A 26,713-nucleotide genomic window follows, 5' to 3' on the forward strand; every position below is an offset into this window, starting at 1 on the left:
CTGTCTGTTATCTATCTATTGTCTGTCTGTCGTTCTATCTATTGTCTATCTATCTGTTGTCTGTATGTCTATCTGTCGATCTATCTATCTGGTATCTATCTATTGTATGTCTGTCGTTCTATCTATTGTCTGTCTATCTATCTATTATCTATCTATCTATTGTCTGTCTGTCTATCTGTCGATATATCTATATGTTATCTATCTATTGTATGTCTGTCGTTCTATCTATTGTCTGTCTATCTATCTATTATCTATCTATTGTCTGTCTGTCTATCTGTCGATCTATCTATATGTTATCTATCTATTGTATGTCTGTCGTTCTATCTATTGTCTGTCTATCTATCTATTATCTATCTATTGTCTGTCTGTCTATCTGTCGATCTATCTATATGTTATCTATCTATTGTGTCTGTCGTTCTATCTATTGTCTGTCTATTTCTCGTTCTATCTATTATCTATCTATCTGTTCTATGTATTATCTATCTGTCGTTCTATCTATCTATCTATTGTCTGTCTATCTGTCGATCTATCTATATGTTACCTATCTATCTATTGTATGTCTGTCGTTCTATCTATTGTCTGTCTGTCTATCTATCTACAGTGTCTGTCGTTCTATCTATTATCTATCTGTCTGTCTGTTCTATCTATTTTCTATCTGTCTGTCTATTCTATCTATTATCTATCTACCTGTCTGTTCTATCTATTATCTATCTACCTGTCTGTTTTATCTATTATCTATATATCTACCTGTCTGTATGTCTGTCTGTTCTATCTATTATCTGCCTGTCTGTCTGTCTGTTATCTATCTATTGTCTGTCTGTCGTTCTATCTATTGTCTATCTATCTGTTGTCTGTATGTCTATCTGTCGATCTATCTATCTGGTATCTATCTATTGTATGTCTGTCATTCTATCTGTCTATTATCTATCTATCTACTGTCTGTCTGTTCTATCTGTCTATTTATCTATTGTCTGTGTCTGTCAGTCTGTCTATCTAGCTGTCTATTGTATGTCTGTCGTTCTATCTATTGTCTGTCTATCTATTGTCTGTCTGTCTATCTGTCGATATATCTATATGTTATCTATCTATTGTATGTCTGTCGTTCTATCTATTGTCTGTCTATCTATCTCTTATCTATCTATTGTCTGTCTGTCTATCTGTCGATCTATCTATATGTTATCTATTGTATGTCTGTCGTTCTATCTATTCTCTGTCTATCTCGTTCTATCTATTATCTATCTATCTGTTCTATGTATTATCTATCTGTCGTTCTATCTATCTATCTATTGTCTGTCTATCTGTCGATCTATCTATATGTTACCTATCTATCTATTGTATGTCTGTCGTTCTATCTATTGTCTGTCTGTCTATCTATCTACAGTGTCTGTCGTTCTATCTATTATCTATCTGTCTGTCTGTTCTATCTATTTTCTATCTGTCTGTCTATTCTATCTATTATCTATCTATCTGTCTGTTCTATCTATTATCTATCTACCTGTCTGTCTGTCTGTTGTTCTATCTATTATCTATCCATCTACCTGTCTGTTCTATCTATTATCTATCTACCTGTCTGTTCTATCTGTTATCTATCTAGCTACCTGTCTGTCTGTTTTATATATTATCTATCTATCTACCTGTCTGTTCTATCTATTATCTATCTATCTGCCTGTCTGTTATCTATCTATTTTCTGTCTGTCGTTCTATCTATCTACCTGTCTGTTCTATCTATTATCTATCTATCTACCTGTCTGTTCTATCTATTATCTATCTACCTGTCTGTTCTATCTATTATCTATCTACCTGTCTGTTATCTATCTATTGTCTGTCTGTCGTTCTATTATCTATCTACCTGTCTGTCTGTCTGTTATCTATCTATTGTCTGTCTGTCGTTCTATCTACTGTCTATCTACCTGTCTGTTCTATCTATCTACCTGTCTGTTCTATCTATTATCTATCTATCTACCTGTCTGTCTGTCTGTTATCTATCTATTGTCTGTCTGTCGTTCTATCTATTGTCTGTCTATCTATCTATTATCTATCTATCTACCTGTCTGTCTGTCTGTTATCTATCTATTGTCTGTCTGTCGTTCTATCTATTGTCTGTCTATCTGTCGATCTATCTATCTGGTATCTATCTATTGTATGTCTGTCGTTCTATCTGTCTATTATCTATCTATCTACTGTCTGTCTGTTCTATCTGTCTATTTATTTATCTATTGTCTGTGTCTGTCAGTCTGTCTATCTGTCTATTGTATGTCTGTCGTTCTATCTATTGTCTGTCTATCTATCTATTATCTATCTATCTATTGTCTGTCTGTCTATCTGTCGATCTATCTATATGTTATCTATCTATTGTGTCTGTCGTTCTATCTATTGTCTGTCTATCTGTCGTTCTATCTATTATCTATCTATCTGTTCTATGTATTATCTATCTGTCTGTCGTTCTATCTATCTAGCTATTGTCTGTCTATCTGTCGATCTATCTATCTATATGTTACCTATCTATCTATTGTATGTCTGTCTGTCTATCTAGCTACAGTGTCTGTCTGTCTGTCGTTCTATCTATTATCTATCTATCTATCTGTCTGTCTGTATTATCTATCTACCTGTCTGTCTGTTATCTATCTATTGTCTATCTATCTACCTGTCTGTTTGTCTGTCTGTTATCTAGCTATTGTCTGTCTGTCGTTCTATCTATTGTCTATCTATCTGTTGTCTGTCTGTCTATCTGTCGATCTATCTATCTGGTATCTATCTATTGTATGTCTGTCGTTCTATCTGTCTATTTTCTATCTATCTACTGTCTGTCTGTTCTATCTGTCTATTTATTTATCTATTGTCTGTGTCTGTCTGTCTGTCTATCTATCTGTCTATTGTATGCCTGTCGTTCTATCTATTGTCTGACTATCTATCTATTGTCTGTCTGTCTATCTGTCGATCTATCTATTGTATGTCTGTCGTTCTATCTATTGTCTGTCTATCGATCTATTATCTATCTATTGTCTGTCTGTCTATCTGTCGATCTATCTATATGTTATCTATCTATTGTATGTCTGTCGTTCTATCTATTGTCTGTCTATCTGTCGTTCTATCTATTATCTATCTATCTGTCTGTTCTATGTATTATCTATCTGTCTGTCGTTCTATCTATCTATCTATTGTCTGTCTATCTGTCGATCTATCTATCTATATGTTACCTATCTATCTATTGTCTGTCTGTCTGTCTATCTATCTACAGTGTCTGTCTGTCGTTCTATCTATTATCTATCTATCTATCTATCTATCTATCTGTCTGTCTGTTCTATCTATTTTCTATCTGTCTGTCTGTTCTATCTATTATCTATCAGTTTGTCTGTCATTCTATCCATCCATCCATCTATCTGTCTGTCTGTGTATTTAATATGCAGTTATAACCATAGATTTGTATTAGGAGACATCATAAAATAATCCATTCCATACATACATTTTTAGTGTAGGAACCAATATATTTTGTGTCTATTTTAAACGTTGTTCCGGGCGGTAATGCACCAATACGCTGGATGCCAACCGCCGTAAAAATATAAGAAGAACTTTGTTCCTTCCGGACACTCATAGATGTGGGACGGGGAAAAGATGGCGGCGGCCCTGGTACAAATGTCATGTTTGTACCGCGGGATGTTGGCGGTGAGAGCCACTGGAATCCGACCGCTGATTCCAGGGCTCGTGCCGTCTCAGTTCAGGGCGTTTTCCATGAAGAAAGAACCGGAGATGGAGGAAAATCCGTATTACAGTAAATATGAAGAGAAGATCAGGAAACTGCGGAGGTGAGCAGCTGTCAAACGCTGATATTAAATAAACTGTCAGGCATTAATCTAACATGTGTACTACTGTAACATCAGGTCAAAACCTCAAGAATATAAAGCCCGGCTGGAGAAGCGCAGTGAGGTGAAGACAGAGCCGCTGGGACAGTGCAGACAAGCGGAGTTCGTCAAGTACATGGAGAGAGAGGTGATGAGCACAGCTTACATTTGATTTGCATTTTTAATTTAGAAAATTACCTAGATTTTGGTCTGCTAGATTTTGATCCATACTTGTAAATTACTTATACGTTTAACGTGTTATTCTTTTATATTTTACTATATATTTCGTTTAAATTGTATTTATTGTATTATGTAATTAATTAAATTGTATTTGTGTTATTTTATTATATAATTTAACATTATAAACCATCAATTATTGTTTAGTAAATGTAATATACGATAATATAATAAACATTTAATATAATACAGTATGTAGGAAGACATATAATGTGCCCATTTTGTTGTATTTGTAGCTGGTAGCAGGACCTGGGGGCTTTACCAAAGATAAGGTAAGCTATTAGTTACCTCATTCGTATTTAAATGGTAAATTAGAGATTTACAGTTTATCATTTGCATCTTTTGCTTTTTTTCTTCCTCTTATTTTATAGACATTAGGGTCTATTCTCAACCTTGATATGATTCAGGAGAAATCTGGATCTGAAATTGCAGAGGCAAGAGGAAGAATATTAATAAAACAAAATGTGTTTACAGTCTTAGCATGCAGTTAGAATGTACTGTAAAAATATATAAAAATATTGAATAGACCTCTACACCAAATCTTCTGTGTGCAGCTATGGATGCAGTACTTCTCAAAGAAAGACACAATCAGTGCCGTCGTCCCAGTGAGTTCTGTTTTATATATTATTATCCATCAGTCTATTAACTCCTGTAATAACAATGTCATAAACTGTTAATAATTTTGTCATCAGATCTATATTTTTACCCAAGATGAATGACCTTGTAATTCTCTGTTTTAGGGCTCAACATTTGACATTATTTTTGGTCGGGCCAAATCTTACCCAACTGTAAGTGTTGTTTTTTAATTGTGAAGTGTCATACCATCAAATAACCCTGCAAAATGCTAAATGTCCACTTGGTGACAGTAGATACTTTCAAGAGTGGCCTTCATGAGTCCAATCATGAGGAGTTTGTCTTATGAATATCCTGATCATAGGCTATCTGTGGCCTCTGATGTTCTGTAAAACTTACCAATAAGGTTGGGAACCAAGAAAAATACCGAAAAATGTGACATTAGCAGTTGTAATGTGTGTGTTCTTCGTAATTTATTCAGTGGCTCCATAATACTTCTAATGAATATAAAATGTGAAACAGACAGTGGTTCGATTGCCGAATGAATCAGTTTAATAAGTTGGTTCTTTTTAGTGAAAACATACAGCACAACTTGTGTAGTTCAATTTCTCTCGTTTGATTCCATTGACTCTCTTGAGGCAGTCTTTTTTTAGTGAATCAAGCACATGAAGATGGTTCTTTTTATAGTGAATAAATTGACTAAGGCCCAATTCCCAAACGAATCACTTTAATGAATCAAATACACAGCGCAACCAGCATAGTCCAATTCCCAAATGAATCACTTTAATGAGGGAGTTATTTTTAATGAATCAAACATTCAGTGCAACCAGTGTAGTTCAAATTCCTGAATGAGTGACTAATGAGCCGGCTCTTTTTAAAGAATTAAACTTACAGCACAACCAGCGTAGTCTGATTTCATAATGAATCACTTTCATGAGACAGGATCTTTTTTTAGTGAATCAAACACATAGTGTAGTTTGATTCCTGAACAAATCACTTTAATGAGGTGATTTTTTTTTACGATTCCCATCCTTATGTACCAGCATGTACATTACCAGAAAGTGAAATCGTCATACTAATGATATATAATCTATGATAATAGATATATAATATATGATAATGTATTTTTTGCACAGTTTCTGTACACTCTGCCCCAGAAGGAGGGCTATGAGTTTTTTGTGGGCCAGTGGGCTGGTCATGAACTGCACTTCACATCTTTAATCAATGTGCAGGTATTATTATTATTTATATATATATATATATATATATATTTAATATAAATTCCACACTGCTGTTGGCATAGTTACTGAAATTGAATTGTATTTCAGACAATGGGAGCAAACGCACCCAGCCAGCTAATTTTATACCATTATACAGACCTGCAAAAGGACAAAGGCATTGTGCTGATGACTGCTGAGATGGATAGCAAATTTGTGGTAAGTTAAATTAAGTTTCTAAGTACATAAAAACAATCTGTGCGATTTTTAATGTATTTTTGTAAACCTCTTTCAGACTGTCCACCAGGCACAGTGCTTAGCCAATCAGGTGCAGCTGTTTTACGGATCGCAGCGGCTTGAGACTTTCCGATTGGTTGAGACCTTCAACCACCAACCGGCAGAGTTTAAACACATGTCTGTGATAGCAGAACTAGAACAGAGTGGTGTTGGACCAGCAGTCACTACAAAATAATACAAAGGCAATAAATATGGTGTTTCCTTATGTGGACTGTCGCCTTGGGAAAGAAACGCTGTGTAACTGTGTATGGAGGCCTGTGAGAGTCTTTGCAGCCAGATGAGAAGATATGTGTTGCCTTTCAGTAGATATGAGTTAAATAGACTCACAATAGATATGGCATATGAAAATATTTATACATCATGATTATCTGCTACCCTGTATGCAGATTCGGTTCTCATTTGACTCCCAGAAAATGTCCTGATTAGCATATGGCACGAAATAGGCTACAGTACTATTGTGGTTGTATGATAATTTTGTGCTTAAAAATGCAAAAAGGAAACTTATTTATGCCATAAATATATTTCCAACAAAATAAAAGTCATATTGTAGATGTTTATGCATCCACTTCTTGCTTAAATGGCGCACTTGGTTCTTCCTTATGTATAGTATTACTCTAAATTATCAAAATTAGATAGCATTTAAGGTGTTCAGGCCTGTTTACCAAAAAATACAGGCGTCTTTCCTCATACTTAACTGAGATAAACACACCTGTAACCTGGTGAGTGAGATCCACAAATAGATTGAAATACCCTGAGGACCCAAGTAGCATACAGTAATGTTCTTGTATATCCATTGTGGTGTTATTTATAATAAAGCTTAACATTTTGCAGTATTTATGTACCTAATTCATGTGTTTTGTGTAAGAATTTGAAAACAAAATATGTGACATGCAAATGATGCTTCAATTTCTCAAAACCAACTTCACTTTTCTGAGTCATTTTGCTGATGACTTTTAACCAACTGGCTGCATTTTTAGTGGATTCGTAAAGTTCGCCAAAATGTTTCAAAAACATTTTGACTTCATTTTAAACCGCATTTAAGAAATAGCGTACAAAGGCCATGCTAAATTGTGAATATTGTCGAAATTAATTTTCAGCATGTTGTGCTTTATAACGCCCTTAATTGCATTTATATTCATTAGCATCAAGCATCTTTTCGCTTTTAAAATACAATTATTATTTATTAAGAATAAGGACAGACATTTTCTTAAAACAATATTTCAATTCATGAAATGCTGAGTCACCTGAGTTCTGCGCATTTTTGTAAACAGCTTTGGCATCCCATGGTTACATTTACCGTTGTTCTGCGAATTCTAGTCATTTCGAATGGAATCTCATTGTTCATGTCACATTATTAATAAAATACAATTCACAGGAAGGACAAGAGAATTATTTTTTTTCTCAATTTTGGTAGTGAGTATCTTAAAAGTATGTTTACATGACAACGAAGTGCTATAAACAGAAAAATAAATCCTTTGTATTTTTAATGTACAGACGACAACGTTGTTACAAAGATCTCTGTTCACACTGATCAACGAAAACGAATTCAAAACGCTGTATAATGCATTCCAGGCCAGTAGTTGGCGACGTTGCGAAGAAACATACAGGAACATGTAATACCCATGCACACTACATCACAGTTTTTTACAAATTCGCGTTTTTGTAGCTCACAGAGATGACAACAGAATCAATTTCAAAAACTTGCACTTTGAAATACGTTTTCAAAATTTTGTATTTTCAGACCCCCAGAATCTGGCCAAAACGCCAAAAAAAAAAAGTTTTCCGTTTTTAGTTGCAAATGGTAAACGCCTCCTTCATTTTTTACTATGCTATATGTATGGTAGATTTTTCTCTGCGACCTTCATTATTTGTAGTAGTAGGCTAATAATATTTTTTATTAATAAATAATATTTAATAGTTTCAAACATTTGTAAAAATATGTACACTTAAAATGTGCTACTGATTGATTGATTGATTGATTGATTGATTTCAATTTTTCCGGTTTGGATTGATTGATTTCCGGTTTTATTTTTTGGGGTTGTATTTTGATCTCTAATGCAATGGCATTTCATTTGTAAGTGTGGCTTAAGTGTTTAAATACTTTTTGGGGTCACAGTATGTTCCTGATCTGATTTTAATGTTTACATTCAGCGCTGAATTAGACCGAATTAGAGCGTTATAAACGCTGGTAAATTGCGGCCGTTGCTCCACCCTACTACTGTACACACAGCGCGCTGTCAAATAAACCCGTCAGTAAATCTCCATAAAACCGCTGTCATTCGCTAATATACGCGATAATACGCACGCAAAAGCAGGCGTTTTGGACGCGTTCACACACAGCGTCGTCAGGTGCTGCAGCGTCCATTAACGCCCACCTAGAAGAGGAGCACCAGACGAGAGCTGCGCTTACATCCGAGGTGAGCTTCTCCATCATATGCCATTAATTGACGGCTGCTTGTCATTTGTGGATGTTTGTCGGTGAATGTCGTGCGTCAAGATGCCGTTAATGTCTCCATGACAGTTATGAATGAGCTCGTGTGTTTACATGCTCAAAATAACATCCTCTGATCATGCAGTGATATTTATGTTTGTGAATGGATATAGCTGACGAATGTCACTTGTAGTTGAACCTGTTATGTTGATTCTGTGATGCTTTAACGGTGCTTTTGCCAAACAAACCACTGTAATACGAAATGAAGGCTTGAAATTATGCATTGGCATATGCATCATTCAAGACTTGTTTTGATGATACATAGATCACAGCTGGTGGTCTTTTTTTTTTTTAATTCATATATTTTTCTGTTTGACATATGCTTATTAAAATGTATGTTATCTATTCAATTTTATAATAATTTTAATATTATACATTTTTTATAATTCAGTAACAGGGTGGACACTAGTCTTTACTGTATCTTGCACATATATATTGTTGTCTGTAATTTATTTTAGATTTAAAACATAATGTATGTATGTGTGTGTGTATGATATGTCTATATAGTCTTTTATTATTTTTTTATTTCCGTTGTATTTTGTTGATTTTAGTACATCAAGTTAAACTAAATGAAAATAAAAAATATTGCTTTGGCAATACCTGAAATATATATATTTTTTTTTTTTTTTTTTTTTTTATAAATACATCCTCTGCTCAGTACCAGTAACAGGGTTGATACTGGTATTTATTCTCTTGTCTCTGTTTACAGATGGCAAAAGCAGATCAACGCTTTGGGCAAAGAGATGGATCTGATCAGAACTTTGATTACATGTTCAAACTCCTGATTATTGGCAACAGCAGTGTAGGAAAGACCAGCTTTTTATTCAGATATGCAGATGACTCTTTTAGCAACTCTTTCGTCAGCACGGTCGGCATCGACTTTAAGGTGAAGACGGTTTACAGGAACGACAAGAGAGTGAAGCTCCAGATATGGGTGAGTGCTGGAGCAGGCATATTGGTGTAATTAAATGCATAATAATGTCATATGTGAATGAAAATTAGGTTATTTTTAGCCCCAGATTGTTTGTTGTTCTAATGTGATTGGCTGGCAGCATTAAACTCGAACCGCATCCGGCTGTATTATGTAAAGTGCGCATCCTCTACCTTCCGCAATCACCTTCCACCAGGCTGTGAATGAGAGCCATCATTTTCTGGAGGAAAATAAAACAAGCGCCTTCTTTTTTTTTCCCCCCACATGCATCATCGATGCTGGTTGTCATGGAAGCAGCACTCCATACTGCTCCCTGGCAGAGAGAGATCCTCATAGCCAATTAAAGCGGCCCCTGAGGGTAAGAAGGGGTGGGAAGAGAGTTTGAAAGCACACGAGAGCACCGGGTGACAAGTATGACACAGCCACAGTTTGTGACTGATAATGCATAATCTGGGTGCATTGATCGTGAGGTGTTAAAAATAGGCTCTCATTCAAAACAGCTGAAGGGAAACTGGTGCCAAGTGGAACAAAACAAAATGAGTTTAAATAAAGATGGGCCTAAAATAGAGAAATTACGACGTTTCACCAAACCATTCATTTAGTTTGTACTCCTCATGTTTGGTTATCAGTTGCATTCATGGAGCATTGAAGGTCATGATATTACACTGTTATAAATAACAATGCCACCAAGGTGTGAATTGCATCTTTGATTTTCCGGGAATGGAAAAGTCATGAGATTAAAATAAATAAAATGTATAATTTGATTTTAAAATAATTAATTAAAATGACTGTATCTGTGATAAATATATATTAGTTATTTTTTTTTAGTTTTTGGTAAGTAAAAAAAACATTTTTACATTTTTAATTAATTAATAAAATGTATATAAAATTTAGAAAAGTATTTTTGTAGTTTAATGGATTATAATGAATAAAATTAATAAATATGGTAAAAACAGAGAAATTATAACTTCGGAATTAACTATTTTTTTCCAGCTGATAGATGATTAAAACATTGACAGCCAATCAGAATTCACCTGACTTTAAAGAGCTTGGGCAATAAATGTGCTAGACAATAAATCTGCAGCACACAATAATAATAAACGGAATGTTATTGACTGTAGGTGTGGGTGCTAATATTATTGTTATTGTTATCTTTACAGTTCTCGTTCTTTGTGTGAATGGCCTTAAAAGAATAGTTCACTCAAAAATTGAAATGACCCCATGATTTACTCACCCTCAAGCCCCGTTCACACTGCCAGCGACTTTTTCGCTGTATGTCGCTATGTCGCTGTGAAGACACTTGTGGGCGTTCCTACTGCTGTCGCTCTAATGTTATTGGTAGACTGCACGTCTGGACATATCTGGACATATAAAATGCAATCACAAACTATATATATTGCCGGTTAAACGAAGATATCATTCTAATATGACTAGGAATTAGACTTAAAGGAAATAAAAGTACCATTCTGCTGTTGGAGAATGTTGTTATATAAACTACAGCAGTGCTCGTGCATTAAATCATTAACCGGAGCTAAACTGCTCACTGCATCTTATAAATAACTCGAACCATCAATGTATATGAATCAAACTCACTTCAACAGCCAACAGTTTCTTTTCTACGCATCATGTTTTTTTTATATCCATGTATGTGGTTACAGTAAAATCATATAAATCAGTGAAATCGCTCAGGAAATCTGTCCTGTCTTCCCTGCACTCGAGACGGTGACGTGTGAGCGCCACTGACAGATTCTTCACTCCTATTGGTTGTCGCTCGCGAAATTCTCTGTTAATTTGCATAAAGTTAAACAATTCTTAAAGGGGTGGTTCACTGGTTTTTTTCTAGGCTTGATTGTGTTTATGGGGTGCAGTCTAACATGTGTTATTGACATGCCCACATTCTGTCGCCAACGGTCACTGTCGCTCATGTCGCCGGAAGTCGCCAGCTCTCCATTGAAAATGAATGGGAGCATGTCGCTTTGTCGCTGTGTGTCGCTGGCACTGTGAACGGGGCTTCAAGCTATCCTAGGTGTATATGACTTTCTTCTTTTGGACGAATACAATCGGAGTTCCATTAAAAAATGTCCTGGCTCTTCCAAGCTTTATAATGGCAGTAAATTGGTGCTGAGATTTTGAAGTCTCAAAATCAAGTATAAACTGTAATCTCTAGCTTCCGCTAACTGTCGTACTCATGTTCATGAAAGAACGGCGTTCCAGCGGATGGCGTAGGCGTAGCGTAAGCTCTGGTGAGAAGCGACAAACGCGGAAGCACGGAGGAGAGAGCAAAACAAAACACCGATCACAAATTAGAAGTACAAAATGAGGATTTGTAAAGAAAAATGTTGGAGGATTTTGATGTAAGATTAGAGGAGACTGATTTTCCTTTGCTGTAAACAAAACTTGGTTCTCGCGAGACTAGCATATTCTCACCAGAGCTTACGCTACACCAAATGCCACTCTCTCATGAAAGACAGTTAGCGAAAGCTAGCGATTACGGTTTATAAAGTTTTAAATATGGATATTTTTCTTACACAAATGCATAACTTCACTTTAGGAGGCCTTTATTAACCCCCCAGAGCCGTGTGGAGACTTTTTATGATAGATGGATGCACTTTTTTGGGCTTCAAAATCTCAACCCCCCCATTCACTGCCATTAAAAAGCTTGGAAGAGCCAGGACATTTTTTAATATAACTCTGATTGTATCCGTCTGAAATAAGAAAGTCATGAACAGCTAGGATGGCTTGAGGGTGAGTAAATCATGGTCATTTTCATTTCTGGCTGAACTATCCCCTTAAATCTATGTGTTTTTCCTCCAAAGTATAGGATGATATTCCTTATCAATGAATCCATGATTTTCTGTGTTGTCTATAGGATACAGCGGGACAGGAACGGTATAGAACTATTACTACAGCTTACTATAGAGGAGCCATGGGCTTCATCCTCATGTACGACATCTCAAATGAAGAGTCCTTCAATGCAGTGCAGGACTGGTGAGCAGCTTTAATCCGGAATCCATAGGGTTTATCCACTGATGAAGTTATGTGCCATAAATGCGCTTTTGCTTTCAGGGCAACACAGATTAAGACCTATTCATGGGATAACGCTCAGGTGATATTGGTGGGGAACAAATGTGACATGGATGAAGAGAGGGTGGTGCCTTTTGAGAAGGGCAAACACTTGGCCGACCAGTTAGGTAAGTTATATGTCCAGCCTTTATCTGATTCATTGGTTTTTGATCTGATTTCTTCGGATTCGTTCTCACAGGGTTTGAGTACTTCGAAGCCAGCGCCAAGGAGAACATCAACGTCAGACAAGTATTTGAGCGCTTAGTTGACATTATCTGCGTGAAGATGTCCGAGAGAGTCGATAGGGATCCATCCATGGTCACCGGTGCCAAAACCACCCGGCTAACCGATAAGCCGCCCCAGCTACCTCAGAATTGTTGCTGATTTCCATCTCAACTCACATGCCAACTTATCTGCAGCGGATCCGATGTTGTTTGATGTTCTGTTATATGGCGATTGGAACCAATCTGGGATGCGTTTCATAGTATGATGCATCGTTAGAAAAACATAACTAGCCAGTGACGAAATCGTAGTAACGTGGTCGCACCTTCATCATTTTAACAATATAGAATTGTCGTTAATGACGTCGCACCCAGGTAGTGGAGTAAAAAAATTTAAAATCACGTTTACACACTATTTAATTGGCGTAAAATTTTCTTCTCCACAACGTAATTTTTCTACAAACGTAGCATCTGAGGATTACTTAACTATTTTGTTCCCCTCGTTTTTCTTTATCTGATGTACGATTCATCGCGTGTTTACTTTTGCAGCACACTCCAGGGTTCCCGTGCGCATTTATGCACATGCGCACTCTTCGAAAATGCATACAAAATAATGTATATACATTAAGACAACATGCTAACAAGAATCTATGCTTCTAACCACAGGTAGAGAGAGCTGTAGCTCCAACCACACAAGTTTTCGATGCTGTTTGCGAATATTCGTTGGAACTATGGTTTCGGGAAACACCGAATCATTGAATTACGTTGATAACGACTGAACTTGCGACCATAGTTGGCTAACAATGCTTCGGGAAACACACCCTTGTTCGTTTGTAGCTGTCAAACATGTGAAGTAGTTCAGTAATAATAGTACACTTCTAACTTAATCAGTCCATAGGAAACTCAAAGCAGGGACTAGAGCAAAGCACAAAAACTACTACTTGGCTCTCAGAACTTCAGTGTTCACTGCCGAACCTAGATTTAAAACACAATCTGTTGTGGCACAATCTTGCTAATCTTATGAATTATATATTGAGTGTAGTATATGAGTACTTTTAAGGGATAGTTCACCCAAAAGTAAAAATTCTGTCATCATTTACCTCATCCTCAAGTTGTACCAAACCTGAATGATTTTCTTTCTCCTGTTAAACACAAAAGAAGATATTTTGGATAATGTTGTTAACCAAACAGTTGACGGCAGCCATTGAATTTTATAGTATGGGGGAAAAAAATACTATGCAAGTGAATGGCTACCAGCAGCTGTTTGGATCATACAGATTTGGAACAACATGTGGATGAGTAAATGAGTGAACTATCCCATTAGTGAAGGTAAAATGGTGGATATTTTGTTAAAAGGCACAAAGATAAACAGACTTTTGCAAAATGGCCATTATTTCAGGGTGGTGTCGATGCTCTGATTTGATTGGATCAGAAGCAGATGCACATTGTATGTTGGACTCCATCTCTTAACTGCTGGCACAGTATGTGTTTTGAGAATATGAGCACTTGCTTAAGCTATCTTTATGTTAAGAGAGAAAAAATGTGACGTTTAGTAAATTCATGATTAGGTATGCTAAATAAAATTCATGTCTTACACAAAAATATAATATTGAATTCATGTTAAACTTAGTAGCCTATTGTCAGAAACCACATGTAACAGTTGTGTGTAATAATAGACCGAACACAATCAGCACATTTCATAGTCAGGTGACGTTCGAAAGATATTATTCTTCGCTCAAATCCTCGAGCGGAACATCAAGATATATTGTGAACTCGTGCCAGGATGTCTTTATATTTCAGAAACTTGTAGCAAATCCTTGTGGGTTCGTGTATGTATAATCTACTTTGGATTTTTATCAAGTGACGTATGAGTGTTTTATGTAACTATAGTCGAAATTATTCTAAATGAGGTATTTTTAATTCCGATGTTATAGGCTACTTTTTGTTTTCCTGAGTAGATATTTATTTTTATGCTGCTGGAATAATTATATATTGAGTGTAGTATATGAGTACTTTTAAGGGATAGTTCACCCAAAAGTAAAAATTCTGTCATCATTTACCTCATCCTCAAGTTGTACCAAACCTGAATGATTTTCTTTCTCCTGTTAAACACAAAAGAGGATATTTTGGATAATGTTGTTAACCAAACAGTTGACGGCAGCCATTGAATTTTATAGTATGGGGGAAAAAAATACTATGCAAGTGAATGGCTACCAGCAGCTGTTTGGATCATACAGATTTGGAACAACATGTGGATGAGTAAATGAGTGAACTATCCCATTAGTGAAGGTAAAATGGTGGATATTTTGTTAAAAGGCACAAAGATAAACAGACTTTTGCAAAATGGCCATTATTTCAGGGTGGTGTCGATGCTCTGATTTGATTGGATCAGAAGCAGATGCACATTGTATGTTGGACTCCATCTCTTAACTGCTGGCACAGTATGTGTTTTGAGAATATGAGCACTTGCTTAAGCTATCTTTATGTTAAGAGAGAAAAAATGTGACGTTTAGTAAATTCATGATTAGGTATGCTAAATAAAATTCATGTCTTACACAAAAATATAATATTGAATTCATGTTAAACTTAGTAGCCTATTGTCAGAAACCACATGTAACAGTTGTGTGTAATAATAGACCGAACACAATCAGCACATTTCATAGTCAGGTGACGTTCGAAAGATATTATTCTTCGCTCAAATCCTCGAGCGGAACATCAAGATATATTGTGAACTCGTGCCAGGATGTCTTTATATTTCAGAAACTTGTAGCAAATCCTTGTGGGTTCGTGTATGTATAATCTACTTTGGATTTTTATCAAGTGACGTATGAGTGTTTTATGTAACTATAGTCGAAATTATTCTAAATGAGGTATTTTTAATTCCGATGTTATAGGCTACTTTTTGTTTTCCTGAGTAGATATTTATTTTTATGCTGCTGGAATATATAGGCTAGTTGTACCTTTGCTGTCAGTGTATTTTGATTTGTAGACAATTTGCACTGGGGCATACAGTGATTGTACAGTTGTGAATGTTACTTTTAGATGCAATTTGTAACAATAAAAGCACAAATCACATGTAATAATGCTAATATTAACATGCCATGTCTGTCATTGTATGTATGCTTTGCTGATGGGCAGTCGCCTATAATAAGGATATATACTAGCCTATATTTGTGACCCTGGACAACAAAACCAGTCATATGGGTCAATTTTTTGAATTTGAGATTTATGCATCATCTGAATAAATAAGCTTTCCATTGATGTATGGTTTGTTAGGATAGGACAATATTTGGCCGAGATACAACTATTTGAAAATCTGGAATCTGAGGGTGCAACAAAATCTAAATGTTGAGAAAATTGCCTTTAAAGTTGTGTATACTATATGAAATTAAAACTTTCAAAACTCAAAATTCACCAAAATAAAGAGCTTTAATTACAGTAGCCTATTCTTATTCTTCATTTGAAAAAAAGTCAGATTCTTACTTGTATATTTGCACGTGAAGTAAATATCTCATTTATATGAGATGAAAACTTTCAAAACTCAAAATTCACCAAAATAAAGAGCTTTAATTAGGCTACAGTATTCTTATTCTTCATGAAAAAAAATCAAAATCTTACTTCATGGTCTTGCAGCATATTAGTATTTTTTTAATTACCCTTTGTTTTTAGATTTTCACTTTTAATTTTAGGTTAAGTTGAATTAATTGTTTTACATGCTTTTTTCTTTTTTATTAGCTTTTCAAAAATATTTCTATATAGCTTTATTGTTATTTCAGTTTATTGATTTATTGTTATTTCAGTTTATTGATGTTTTTTTTTCAGTTTATTGATTTACCTCAACTTAAAGCAGCACTATGTAACTTTTTCTGTGTTCAAAATGTGCAAAATGTATATAATGAGCGAGTACATCATGAATTCATCTTCCAAACCGCGTTTTTGTCTTATTCTGAATCACTACGGTACACTTATAATAAGTACTTATATTTGGACTATTGTAGCCTGGTCGGGTCGTCACCGCTGCGGAGTAACACATACCTGCGTGAATCGCCATAGACATAAACTTAGAGAAGTAGCTCCGGTTGGAATGTTCTTCCGCGGGATGTGTGCAGTTCTGTTTATTAACCGCTAGAGCGCCAAAAGTTACACAGTGCTGCTTTAAGGTTTTTAATTATTTTAATTACTTCAGCTTAATTTGTTTTTCATGTAATATTCATATATATTTTTGTGTTATTTAAGCTTTATTTCAATGACCGAAAACAATTTCTAATACTGTAGGTTTTGTTTTAGTTCAACAACACGTCTGAAGGATTATATGAGAACCAGATAAACCTGTTCCTAAATTCAACGCTTATCTTTCATTTGTGGCAGCGCCGAATGGCTCGACCAATCAGATTAGTTCTTGTTTTTTATGCCATGGTTTATCAGCCAATGAGATTTCAGTGTATTAGGTGTGCGCATCAAGCGCGTCGGTGTAACATCCGTAATCCCATCACCAACAGAAACATTGGTATGTACTTAATTGTCTTGATTAATTAATCGTTTGATTATCAAAACGCTTTTTACTGTTGTCTTGTTGCAGTTCCTGATAGAGATTAGTAGCTCCTGGAGTTTTAATACACCAAAGGAAGTTAAATGTATTGGTGACAGGTGTCAAGTCACGTTAAATCTACTGTACGTCTGTGTTTGGACACTGTCTAACAGGTTTGGGTTGTTATACGCAGAGTGTTTGAGTCAAAATGCCCCAGACGAATAAGGCCAGAACTTCCGGTGGATCTGCCGGTGAAGTGTCCGGTCCAGAGAGCGGAGAACCTCCACCGGCTCGAGCCGGAGAAGCGGATCAGAGTGACCCTGTAATAGCCAAATCACCAAGCGACCCCAAAAAATACCGGTAACCTGAGACATTTTATGGTTTGTAATAATAACAACAACAACAATTATAATGTATACATTTTATAATATATTTTTGGTAAATGGATTTAATAATATTATAATAGAAATTAATAGTAACGCTTATCATATTAATGTTATATATTACTTGATATTAATCATTGAGAATATTAAATTTATTATTTTTTACATATTATCATCATTATTATTGTTATGTAATGTAAGTATTACATCTAAATATTAAAATCATATTGTATGAACTATATTTTGGAAAGTAAATGATTATTTTGAGATTAGTTTTTATCTTGTTTATATCGAATAATATTATCAAATGTATAATTGAAATTAAAATGCTAAATATTAGAATATAAATATTAATAAAGAATAATTTAAATCATTTGATAAAGTAAATTAGTATTTTGTTTTTATTTGGTTTATATTTATTTATATTATCAAATGTAGGTGTAAAAATAGAATTACAAAATTGTTATTATTATTATTAATAATGTAAAATATTCTAATATGTACTATAAAATAAGTTATTTATTTTATTTGTTTTTAATTATATTATCAGATGTATTTTATAAAATAAATGTATACATTTTAATGTTTTTATTTTGGTAATTTATATTTATGTTTCATGTATTTTATTTATATTTATTATATTAATCAAATATATATTTGATAACAAAATTAAAATACATTTAAAATCTTAATTTTTTTATGTTAAAATAAATTGTTGTAATTTTTATTATTATTATTATTATTAAATGCCTATTTTAATGTATTTTATTAGTATTATTTTTTGTTTTAAAATTATGTTTAATTATATTATCAAATGTATATTTGAAAATAGATCATACATTTATTTAAATGTATTTATTAATTAAAACGTTGTTTATTTGTATTATTATTATTTCATAATAACAATAATAATAATAATAATGATACATACCGGTATTTATTTTTTGATGCTATTTATTTTCTGAAAAGAAATAATTCAACCTGTTTCAGGTACATAGAGCTGAGCAATGGACTCAAAGCACTGCTCATATCAGACCTCACCCAGTCAGAGAGTAACAGAGAGCCAGTTGCCAAAGAGGAGGAAGACTCCGGTGAGGAAGAGGATGGTGACAGTGAGAGCACTAATGAAGACAGCAACTGTGTGAATAAATGCAGTGAAGGGGTGAAGAAGAATTGCAGTTCAGAGAAACAGGTGACTGTCAGTTCTTTACAATTATCTTCATTTTTGTAGATATATAATATAAAATGTCTTATATCATATCTCAGTCCGCAGCTGCGCTCTGTATCAGCGTGGGAAGCTTCAGTGACCCTGCCGATCTACCTGGTCTCGCCCATTTCCTCGAGCACAGTGCGTTCCTTGACATTCATTTTATTCTTACTTTTTTATTTTCTTTTTATTCACATGAACATTTTTTCTCTCTGTCCCAGTGGTCTTTATGGGCAGCGAGAAGTACCCGGCCGAAAATGGCTTCGATGCTTTCCTGAAAAAACATGGAGGAAGTGACAACGCTTCCACAGACTGTGAGCGGACCATCTTCAAGTTTGATGTTCAAAGAAAGTACCTCAGAGAAGCACTGGATCGGTGAGCGAAAATACTCCGTAATCAAACACGTTTTTTATTTTAGGGTGAACTGTGCCTTTAATAATCAGCATTTGCTGTGTTTGTCCACAGGTGGGCGCAGTTTTTCATTGGTCCCCTGATGATTCCTGATGCAGTTGACCGGGAGGTGGAGGCCGTAGACAGCGGTCAGTAAACTGCTGGAAATGTACTCACCCTCAGGCCATCCAAAATGTAAAAGAGTTTATTTCTTCATCTGGACAAATTTGGAGAAATCTAGCATTATTGTGATGTTTTTATCAGCTGTTTGGACTCTCATTCTGACGGCACCCATTCACTGCAATTGGTGAGCAAGATGTAATGCTAATTTTCTCCAAATCTGTTCGGATGAGGAAACAAACTCATCTACATCTTGGATGGCCTGAGCTTGAGTATATTTGAATTTCTGGGTGAACTATTTTTTTAAATAATGAAATGTAATTTAGCTAAATTGTCTAAACCTGTTAACAGAGTACCAGATGGCCCAGCCATTAGACTCTAATCGCAAAGAGATGCTGTTTGGAGGTCTAGCAAAAGCTGGTCACCCGATGAGCAAGTTCTTCTGGGGTCAGTGCGTGTTACTCACACATACATAACGTTCTGAGATGTCAAACATGAGAATGATTGTTATGATGTTTGTTTTTCTCTGTGTGTTTCATCAGGAAATGCTCAGACACTGAAAAACGAACCCAGAGAGAAGAATATCGACACTTATGAGCGTCTGAGAGAGTTCTGGAGGAGGTATTACTCTGCTCATTATATGACGCTCGCAGTGCAGTCCAAAGGTAATGAGAATAAAGGATTTATCTGAGAATTCAGGTACAGTACCAATCTCAGATTTACGTTTGAGCATCTAATTTTGGACACTATATCCTGATAGAGACGCTTGATAACCTGGAAGAATGGGTGCGAGAGATCTGCATTAAGATCCCAAACAAGTACGTATGTTAAACAGTCATATTTCTTCTTATTTCTATATTGACCAGGGTTTATTTTCATGTCATTTCTTTTCGGTTCTTTTCACAGTGGCCAGCCACGGGCGGATTTTTCAGACCTTCAGGATCCATTTGATACTCCAGATTTCAACAAGCTTTACAGAGGTAGCATTGGATTTTCTGTTTTATAGATTGTCAGTTTAAAAGCCTTTTTGATCTTTCATTTAATGTAAATGATCATTTTCATTTTTTTTATTTAATATTTAATGCGTAATGTGTAACCTAATATTTAAATAACATAAAAATTTAATCAAATCAAATCAAATTATGTATATATAATATTTAATTTAGGGTTTTTTATATTTAATTTAGATTTTTTATTTAATTTATTTATTTACTTAAAGGGGTCATATGATGCGATTTCAATTTTTCCTTTCTCTTTGGAGTGTTACAAGCTCTTGGTGCTTAAAGAAGATCTGTAAAGTTGCAAAAACATATTGTAATACATTTTATAAAAAAAATCTTTATTTTGTTTGAATTTATTTTTTGTTTTATTAATATTTAATCATCAAATGTATGTTTGAAAATAAAATGTACTTTTGTAACGTAACAAATTGTTGTTATTTTTTTTTTTAATTGTAATGATACAAAGAAAAGCAATATGAATAATTTTTTTTAAATATTTACAATTAAATAATAATAATAATAAATAATAATTTTTATTTAATTTATGTGCAACTTGATCATAAATAATATTTGTTTTTTTATATTTTATTTATTTTAATTAAATTTAAATATTAAAATGAAACCAAATTAATTCATTTATTTCATCACTTACATATCTGCATTGAACAATTGAACATCATACTGATTTCATTCTAAATGTCTTTATTTAAATGATTCAGTGCCTCTCAAATCTCAGTCTACTCATGTGTTTTATGAATTTAAATGGGTGTTTGGAAGCTTAACTTCATGTGGCATTTACAGTGGTGCCTGTGCGAAAGATTCATGCGCTGACCATCAGCTGGGCTCTTCCACCTCAGGGCAAACATTACAGGTCAGTAACACATCGTCTTACCCTGCCGAGGCCAAGATGCTTCTAAACCAGGACAGCACGGTGTAATAGTACAAGTTTGCATTGTGCTAATGGCATTAAAGTATGATTGTTTGTTTGTATGGTGGGTCGTAGAGTGAAACCCCTGCATTACATTTCCTGGCTGATTGGTCATGAAGGAGCTGGATGTGTACTGTCTTTACTCAGAAAGAAGTGAGTTTGGCTTTCTTTTCATATTTGAATAATTAAACTGGTCGCTAATGAATCAGTTTGCATCAAATGAATCAATGCTCTGCATGTGAAGGTGCTGGGCTCTGGCTCTGTTTGGAGGAAACAGTGAGTCGGGTTTCGATCAGAACACCACCTACTCCATCTTCAGCGTTTCAATCACCTTGAGTGACGAGGGCTTCCAGAACTTCTTCCAGGTCTGAAAAACCCGTCATGTTCGCTCACTTACCATCCTTAGCTGTTTTTATGTGGTTTGAATCCTTTTATTCTTCTTTAAACATTAATAATGTGATGTTTTATTGTGGTTGTAGGTCATTCATATAGTATTCCAGTATCTGAAGATGCTTCAGTCCGTCGGACCTCAACAGAGGTGGGAATCAGAAGATTGAAACCTTGCTTTTTTAAACATTAGAAACCTACAGCTTGATGCTGGAGGACAACGATTAGAGTTTATCTATATATTTTAAAGAACGTTATACAGTGGTAAAAAAAAATGGTTCTCAAGAAGAAAATAACCTCTGAAGATAATAAAAATTTTTTATGTAACATAATTTGATTTAGATTTATAATAACATTAAACTATAATAATATATTGAATTTAATTTAATTATTAAAATTGAACAGAATTTAATTGATCACTTTATTGAATTTATGTGTCCTTAATTTAAAAGAATAAAAACCATCTAAAAAAATGATAAAGAATGAAGAATCGGTATAGAGATGCACTGGCATTAAAATTCTGGCTGATGTAGATCTAGAGCTGATTTCATAGCCAATTTTAAAATTCTATATTATTAAAACACTAAAAACTAAATTTAGTCATTGTACTTAAATAATATACTTAATTAAATTAAACCTAAATTAATTTTAAATGCTACAAAAAATTAGGAAGGAAGGAAGGAATGAATAGATAAATAATAATAAAAAAATGTAAATATTAAAATGATAGTTATTGAATCAATTAATTTTATGTGTGTTTGTGTTTTACTTAATTATTCATATAAGTAATCTATACTGACATTTAACATGAAAATAATAATACTTTATAAAATATATTATTGTTCATATGTACTTTATAAATGATTAATTATTAAAATTTATAGTAATTTACATTATTCTAAAAGGTATTAAAAAGATGTAAAACTATGAAAATGACAAATATTTAAAATTAAATAATAATAATATAAAAAATTAAACAGGATAGTTATTGAATCACTTAGGTTTAATTTTGTGTGCTCACAAAATATTGAACAACGCACTGATTTCGTACCGATAATCAATTATTCATATTCATTACCTCCAAGTCTACTCGTGTCAGTGAGTTTAAATGGCGTTTGAAAACTTTCATAGCAAATAATGCCATTTGCAGAACCCAGAAACTAAGACACTGATCTGAAGAACCTATATTGTGTTACCTCCAAACAACTCGAGCCATATTCAGTGAAGAATGGTTCTCGAGAAGAAAAGAATCTCTCTTTTTTTAAATATCCTTGAATCCTGTTGGTTTTATTAAATACAAAAGCAAAAAACTCAACACTCTCTTGGTTATGGCTTTTCTCAGGATCTATGAAGAAATCCAGAAGATTGAAGCCAATGAGTTTCACTATCAGGAGCAGGTGACGTGAAATCATCTCAAATCATTTACTGTGTAGACCAGATGCAGGACGTCATCTCTCATATTTATATTTTTTATACCAGATGGAACCAATTGAGTTTGTGGCGAACATTTGTGAAAACATGCAACTTTTCCCAAAAGAGGACTTCCTGCGTGGAGACCAGCTGATGTTTGAATACAACCCAGAGGCATGTTATTATCCATTGCACTGAGCTTTCAATGCTAAACATTTTATGCTCGTAGTTCTGATGTTTAATCTGATATATCTGTGGTTGAAGGTCATCTCAGCTCCTTTGACGCTCTTGACTCCAGCAACAGCCAATATATTACTGCTGTCACCCGAGCATGATGGGCACTGTCCTCTAAACGAGAAGTGGTTTGGGACGCAGTACAGTGTTGAAGGTAATCCACCACCACAAAGGATCTGGGAAAAGTGTGGTTTTCTTTTTAGTGATCCACCGGTGTTAAAATTATACTCTTAGCTGATAACCAATATTAAATTAAAAATTACATAAAAAATGTATTTAAATAAATTTAAATAAAGACTTACAAATTTAAACAAATTTATTTACATTAATCTAAAATTAATGTTTATTATAATTATTAAATTGATATTAAAATTCTATGCAGTTTTGGTTAAAATAAATAAAAAAATAACACAAAAATAACACACTGTTTTTGTGATATTCTCAGAAAATAAAAATCATCTGTAATAATGCAGAATAAAAAAATAGGAATACAGAGATGCAAGATATTATAAGATCATTTAATAGCCGATAACTGATAAATGGGCAATTTTATAATTGTATATTCTTTTGTTTAAATAAATAAAAAACTAAAATGAGGTATTTTAAATGCTAAAAATTTTAAGCACACACTCAGAAAGAAAGAAAGGTGATGTGTCATAAATATAGAAAATAAATAAATAGTTATTAAGACCAACAAAAAAGTTTGGTATTGTGGCATAAATATATAAATAAAATTAATAAATATTTAAATAAACAAATAAATATTAAGGCTTACAAATAAAACAGTTGGTTACGTGGCATAAATATATAAAATGAATAAATAAATATTAAGAATAACAAAGAAAATGTTCATGATGTCTTATGAATAAATAAATAAATATTATTACTAACAGAGAAAAAATGTTGGTGATGTTGCACAAATAAATAAAATTGTTAATTAAAATTCAAAATAGACATTTGGTAGAAATAAATTCAAAATGAAACACCAAAAATCAATCGCTTTAAACTTTGCAAGTGAATTTAGGCATCAAAGCATTTCAAGTATGAAAATGGATATTCAATTCTGAGGTTTGATTTAAGTGCTATTAAATTATTTTTAAAGATGTAAGATCTAAATGTAAAAATAGAGGAAATGAGCATGTACAAATACAAAATTCCACTATCAGCTGATAACCAATATGGTACCAATATACCATACATTAGTTAATTATTTTTCATTTAATATTAAATAATAATATTGAATATTTAATAATAAAGTGTTCTACCTACACAGATATTCCAGAAGAATACCGTGATCTTTGGGCTGGAGATTTCCCGCTGAACCCGGACCTTCACCTCCCAGCTGAGAACAGGTTTATAGGTCAGCTCCAATCCCATTCCATTAAATGGCCATTCATCCTTTTCTTTACGGCAGTTTTTCACGTCTGTTCTTATCCGTTCACAGCCACGGATTTCACCCTCAAAACATCAGACTGTCCTGACACGGATTTCCCAGTCAAAATAATTGACAACGAAAGAGGCCGTCTCTGGTTCAGAAAGGACAACAAGTTCAAGATACCCAAAGGTACCTTTATAATAAGACAAGCTTAAGAAAAAAACACAATGTAACAGCTGTAATTATGTCATTGTGTCTGTATTTTCCGGTAGCTTATGCACGCTTCCAGCTGCTGGCTCCATTTATACAGGAATCTTCTAAAAAGTGAGTTGTTTCTCAACAAATTCAATTAATAATTCTCTCCCAAAGCCTTCTGGCCAAACCCTGCCACATATAGAAGCCCGTTTCCACCACGGGGCAAAAAAAACAAAAAAGGTCATTGCGACTTTTTAGCTCACACTTTCTTCTCAAAATTCTCAGAACAAATATGAATTCTGAGATACAAACTTAGAATTGCGAGATACCAACCCAGAATTCCAAGAAAAAAGTACACATTTTGAATTCTAGGAAAAAGTCTGAATTCTGGGAAATATTACCACATAAATTGTCTTTTTTCTCTCCCAGTCTGGTCCTGTTTGATCTCTTTGTGAATATTCTGGCTCATAATCTGGCGGAGCCGGCATACGATGCTGATGTTGCTCAACTGGAGTATATGTTATTTCCTGGAGACCACGGCTTGTTCATCAGACTCAAAGGATTCAATCACAAACTGCCTGTGAGTTGTATAGTGGCTTTGATTCTTTTAGAATCTGCCTGGAACCAATCTGATTCATTTGAACAAACCGATTCTGCCAGTAAAACGTCTATTTTTAATCCTTTAGTTGCTTCTGAACCTGATCGTAGACCACCTGGCCAACTTTAGCACCGCTCCAAATGTGTTCAGCATGTACATTGAGCAGCTGAAGAAAACCTACTATATCATCCTCATTAAGCCAGATCGACTTGGAAGGTGGGTAACCACAGATTTCAGACCACTGTGATCTCCGTTCGCATTATTTGATGCAGATGAAGTCTGACTTCCTGTGTTTCAGAGATGTTCGACTGCAGATCCTGGAGCACCATCGCTGGTCTGTGATGCAGAAGTATGAAGCTATCATGGCCGACCTCGGTGTGACTGATCTAATGGACTTTGTGAATCGATTCAAGGCCGAGTTATTTGTGGAAGGACTCATACAAGGGAACTTCACAAGTGCTGTGAGTCTTATTGGTGAGTTATTTCATTTTAAACATGTATTTACACTGTAATTGTTAATTTTTGTACAATTTCTGCACAAACAGGAATCCAAGGAATTTCTACAGTATTTTATAGAGTAAGTTGACTGCTTCTTCTGTTTGTTAGATATAATAGAAGTATATTGTAAATGTTTTACGTTATATAATAATGTGTGTAATATCTAAAGCGTGTTATGTTATAAGGTTACTTTTATGGAAGTACAAGAAAATAAAATAATTCATTCAGTTTAGCTCTATATTTTTTATATTATTTAAAAATATTTATTATTTAAAAATAAATTGTTAATAATGTTGAGGTAGCGTGTTACATGTAGCACATGTTACGTTGCCAGGTTATTTTTGGAAATATTACAAAATAAAATAATTTTTTTATTTTTTAAGTTTACTTTAAAAAAAAAAAGAAAAAAAAAGTACATTTTATATATTTTATAAAATTATTTTTTGGTAATGTTGAGGTAGCGTGTTACATGTAATACATGTTACGTTATCAAGTTGCTTTTTGGAAGAAAATAAAGTACATTTATTAGTAATTCAAAAAAATTCAAGTTCTACTTAGAAAAAGTTCTACTTTCAAAAGTTAATTTTATT

General features: G+C 33.9%; 3 protein-coding genes across 4 annotated transcripts in view; all 3 read left to right on the top strand.

The window, feature by feature from the left end:
- The first annotated feature begins 3,594 nt into the window (after positions 1-3,594).
- Positions 3,595-6,986, top strand: LOC107669837 (ATP synthase mitochondrial F1 complex assembly factor 1). The gene is made up of 9 exons (XM_016462261.1): positions 3,595-3,803; positions 3,879-3,987; positions 4,313-4,348; positions 4,448-4,510; positions 4,631-4,681; positions 4,817-4,864; positions 5,786-5,881; positions 5,978-6,085; positions 6,162-6,986. Exons 1-9 carry the CDS (start codon positions 3,595-3,597, stop codon positions 6,336-6,338), a joined length of 897 nt encoding a protein of 298 aa, XP_016317747.1. The 3' UTR covers positions 6,339-6,986.
- Positions 6,987-8,284: 1,298 nt separating this feature from the next.
- LOC107669838 (ras-related protein Rab-3B-like) lies at positions 8,285-13,956 on the top strand. The gene is made up of 5 exons (XM_016462262.1): positions 8,285-8,580; positions 9,364-9,588; positions 12,455-12,573; positions 12,652-12,776; positions 12,848-13,956. Exons 2-5 carry the CDS (start codon positions 9,364-9,366, stop codon positions 13,030-13,032), a joined length of 654 nt encoding a protein of 217 aa, XP_016317748.1. The 5' UTR covers positions 8,285-8,580; the 3' UTR covers positions 13,033-13,956.
- Positions 13,957-17,300: 3,344 nt separating this feature from the next.
- The window catches only part of nrd1b (nardilysin b (N-arginine dibasic convertase)), a 15,477-nt gene continuing 6,064 nt past the window's right edge, over positions 17,301-26,713 (top strand). The window contains exons 1-24 of one of the 2 annotated variants that reach the window (XM_016462255.1): positions 17,301-17,376; positions 17,591-17,757; positions 18,771-18,972; positions 19,047-19,128; positions 19,209-19,362; positions 19,453-19,526; positions 19,849-19,944; positions 20,040-20,162; positions 20,258-20,315; positions 20,404-20,477; positions 21,300-21,369; positions 21,502-21,579; positions 21,671-21,791; positions 21,906-21,964; positions 23,156-23,210; positions 23,293-23,397; positions 23,488-23,611; positions 24,731-24,817; positions 24,902-25,021; positions 25,105-25,156; positions 25,457-25,607; positions 25,714-25,841; positions 25,924-26,086; positions 26,171-26,202. In XM_016462255.1, coding sequence (XP_016317741.1) covers positions 17,606-17,757; positions 18,771-18,972; positions 19,047-19,128; positions 19,209-19,362; positions 19,453-19,526; positions 19,849-19,944; positions 20,040-20,162; positions 20,258-20,315; positions 20,404-20,477; positions 21,300-21,369; positions 21,502-21,579; positions 21,671-21,791; positions 21,906-21,964; positions 23,156-23,210; positions 23,293-23,397; positions 23,488-23,611; positions 24,731-24,817; positions 24,902-25,021; positions 25,105-25,156; positions 25,457-25,607; positions 25,714-25,841; positions 25,924-26,086; positions 26,171-26,202 — 2,360 coding nt within the window. In that variant the 5' untranslated portion in view covers positions 17,301-17,376; positions 17,591-17,605. Of the gene's footprint in view, positions 17,377-17,570; positions 17,758-18,770; positions 18,973-19,046; positions 19,129-19,208; positions 19,363-19,452; positions 19,527-19,848; positions 19,945-20,039; positions 20,163-20,257; positions 20,316-20,403; positions 20,478-21,299; positions 21,370-21,501; positions 21,580-21,670; positions 21,792-21,905; positions 21,965-23,155; positions 23,211-23,292; positions 23,398-23,487; positions 23,612-24,730; positions 24,818-24,901; positions 25,022-25,104; positions 25,157-25,456; positions 25,608-25,713; positions 25,842-25,923; positions 26,087-26,170; positions 26,203-26,713 lie in introns of both variants that reach the window. The other variant, XM_016462256.1, reaches the window with a different exon arrangement.

Source organism: Sinocyclocheilus anshuiensis, unplaced genomic scaffold (genome assembly GCF_001515605.1).
Source record: "Sinocyclocheilus anshuiensis isolate Anshui unplaced genomic scaffold, SAMN03320099.WGS_v1.1 scaffold560, whole genome shotgun sequence".
NCBI lineage: Eukaryota > Metazoa > Chordata > Actinopteri > Cypriniformes > Cyprinidae > Sinocyclocheilus > Sinocyclocheilus anshuiensis.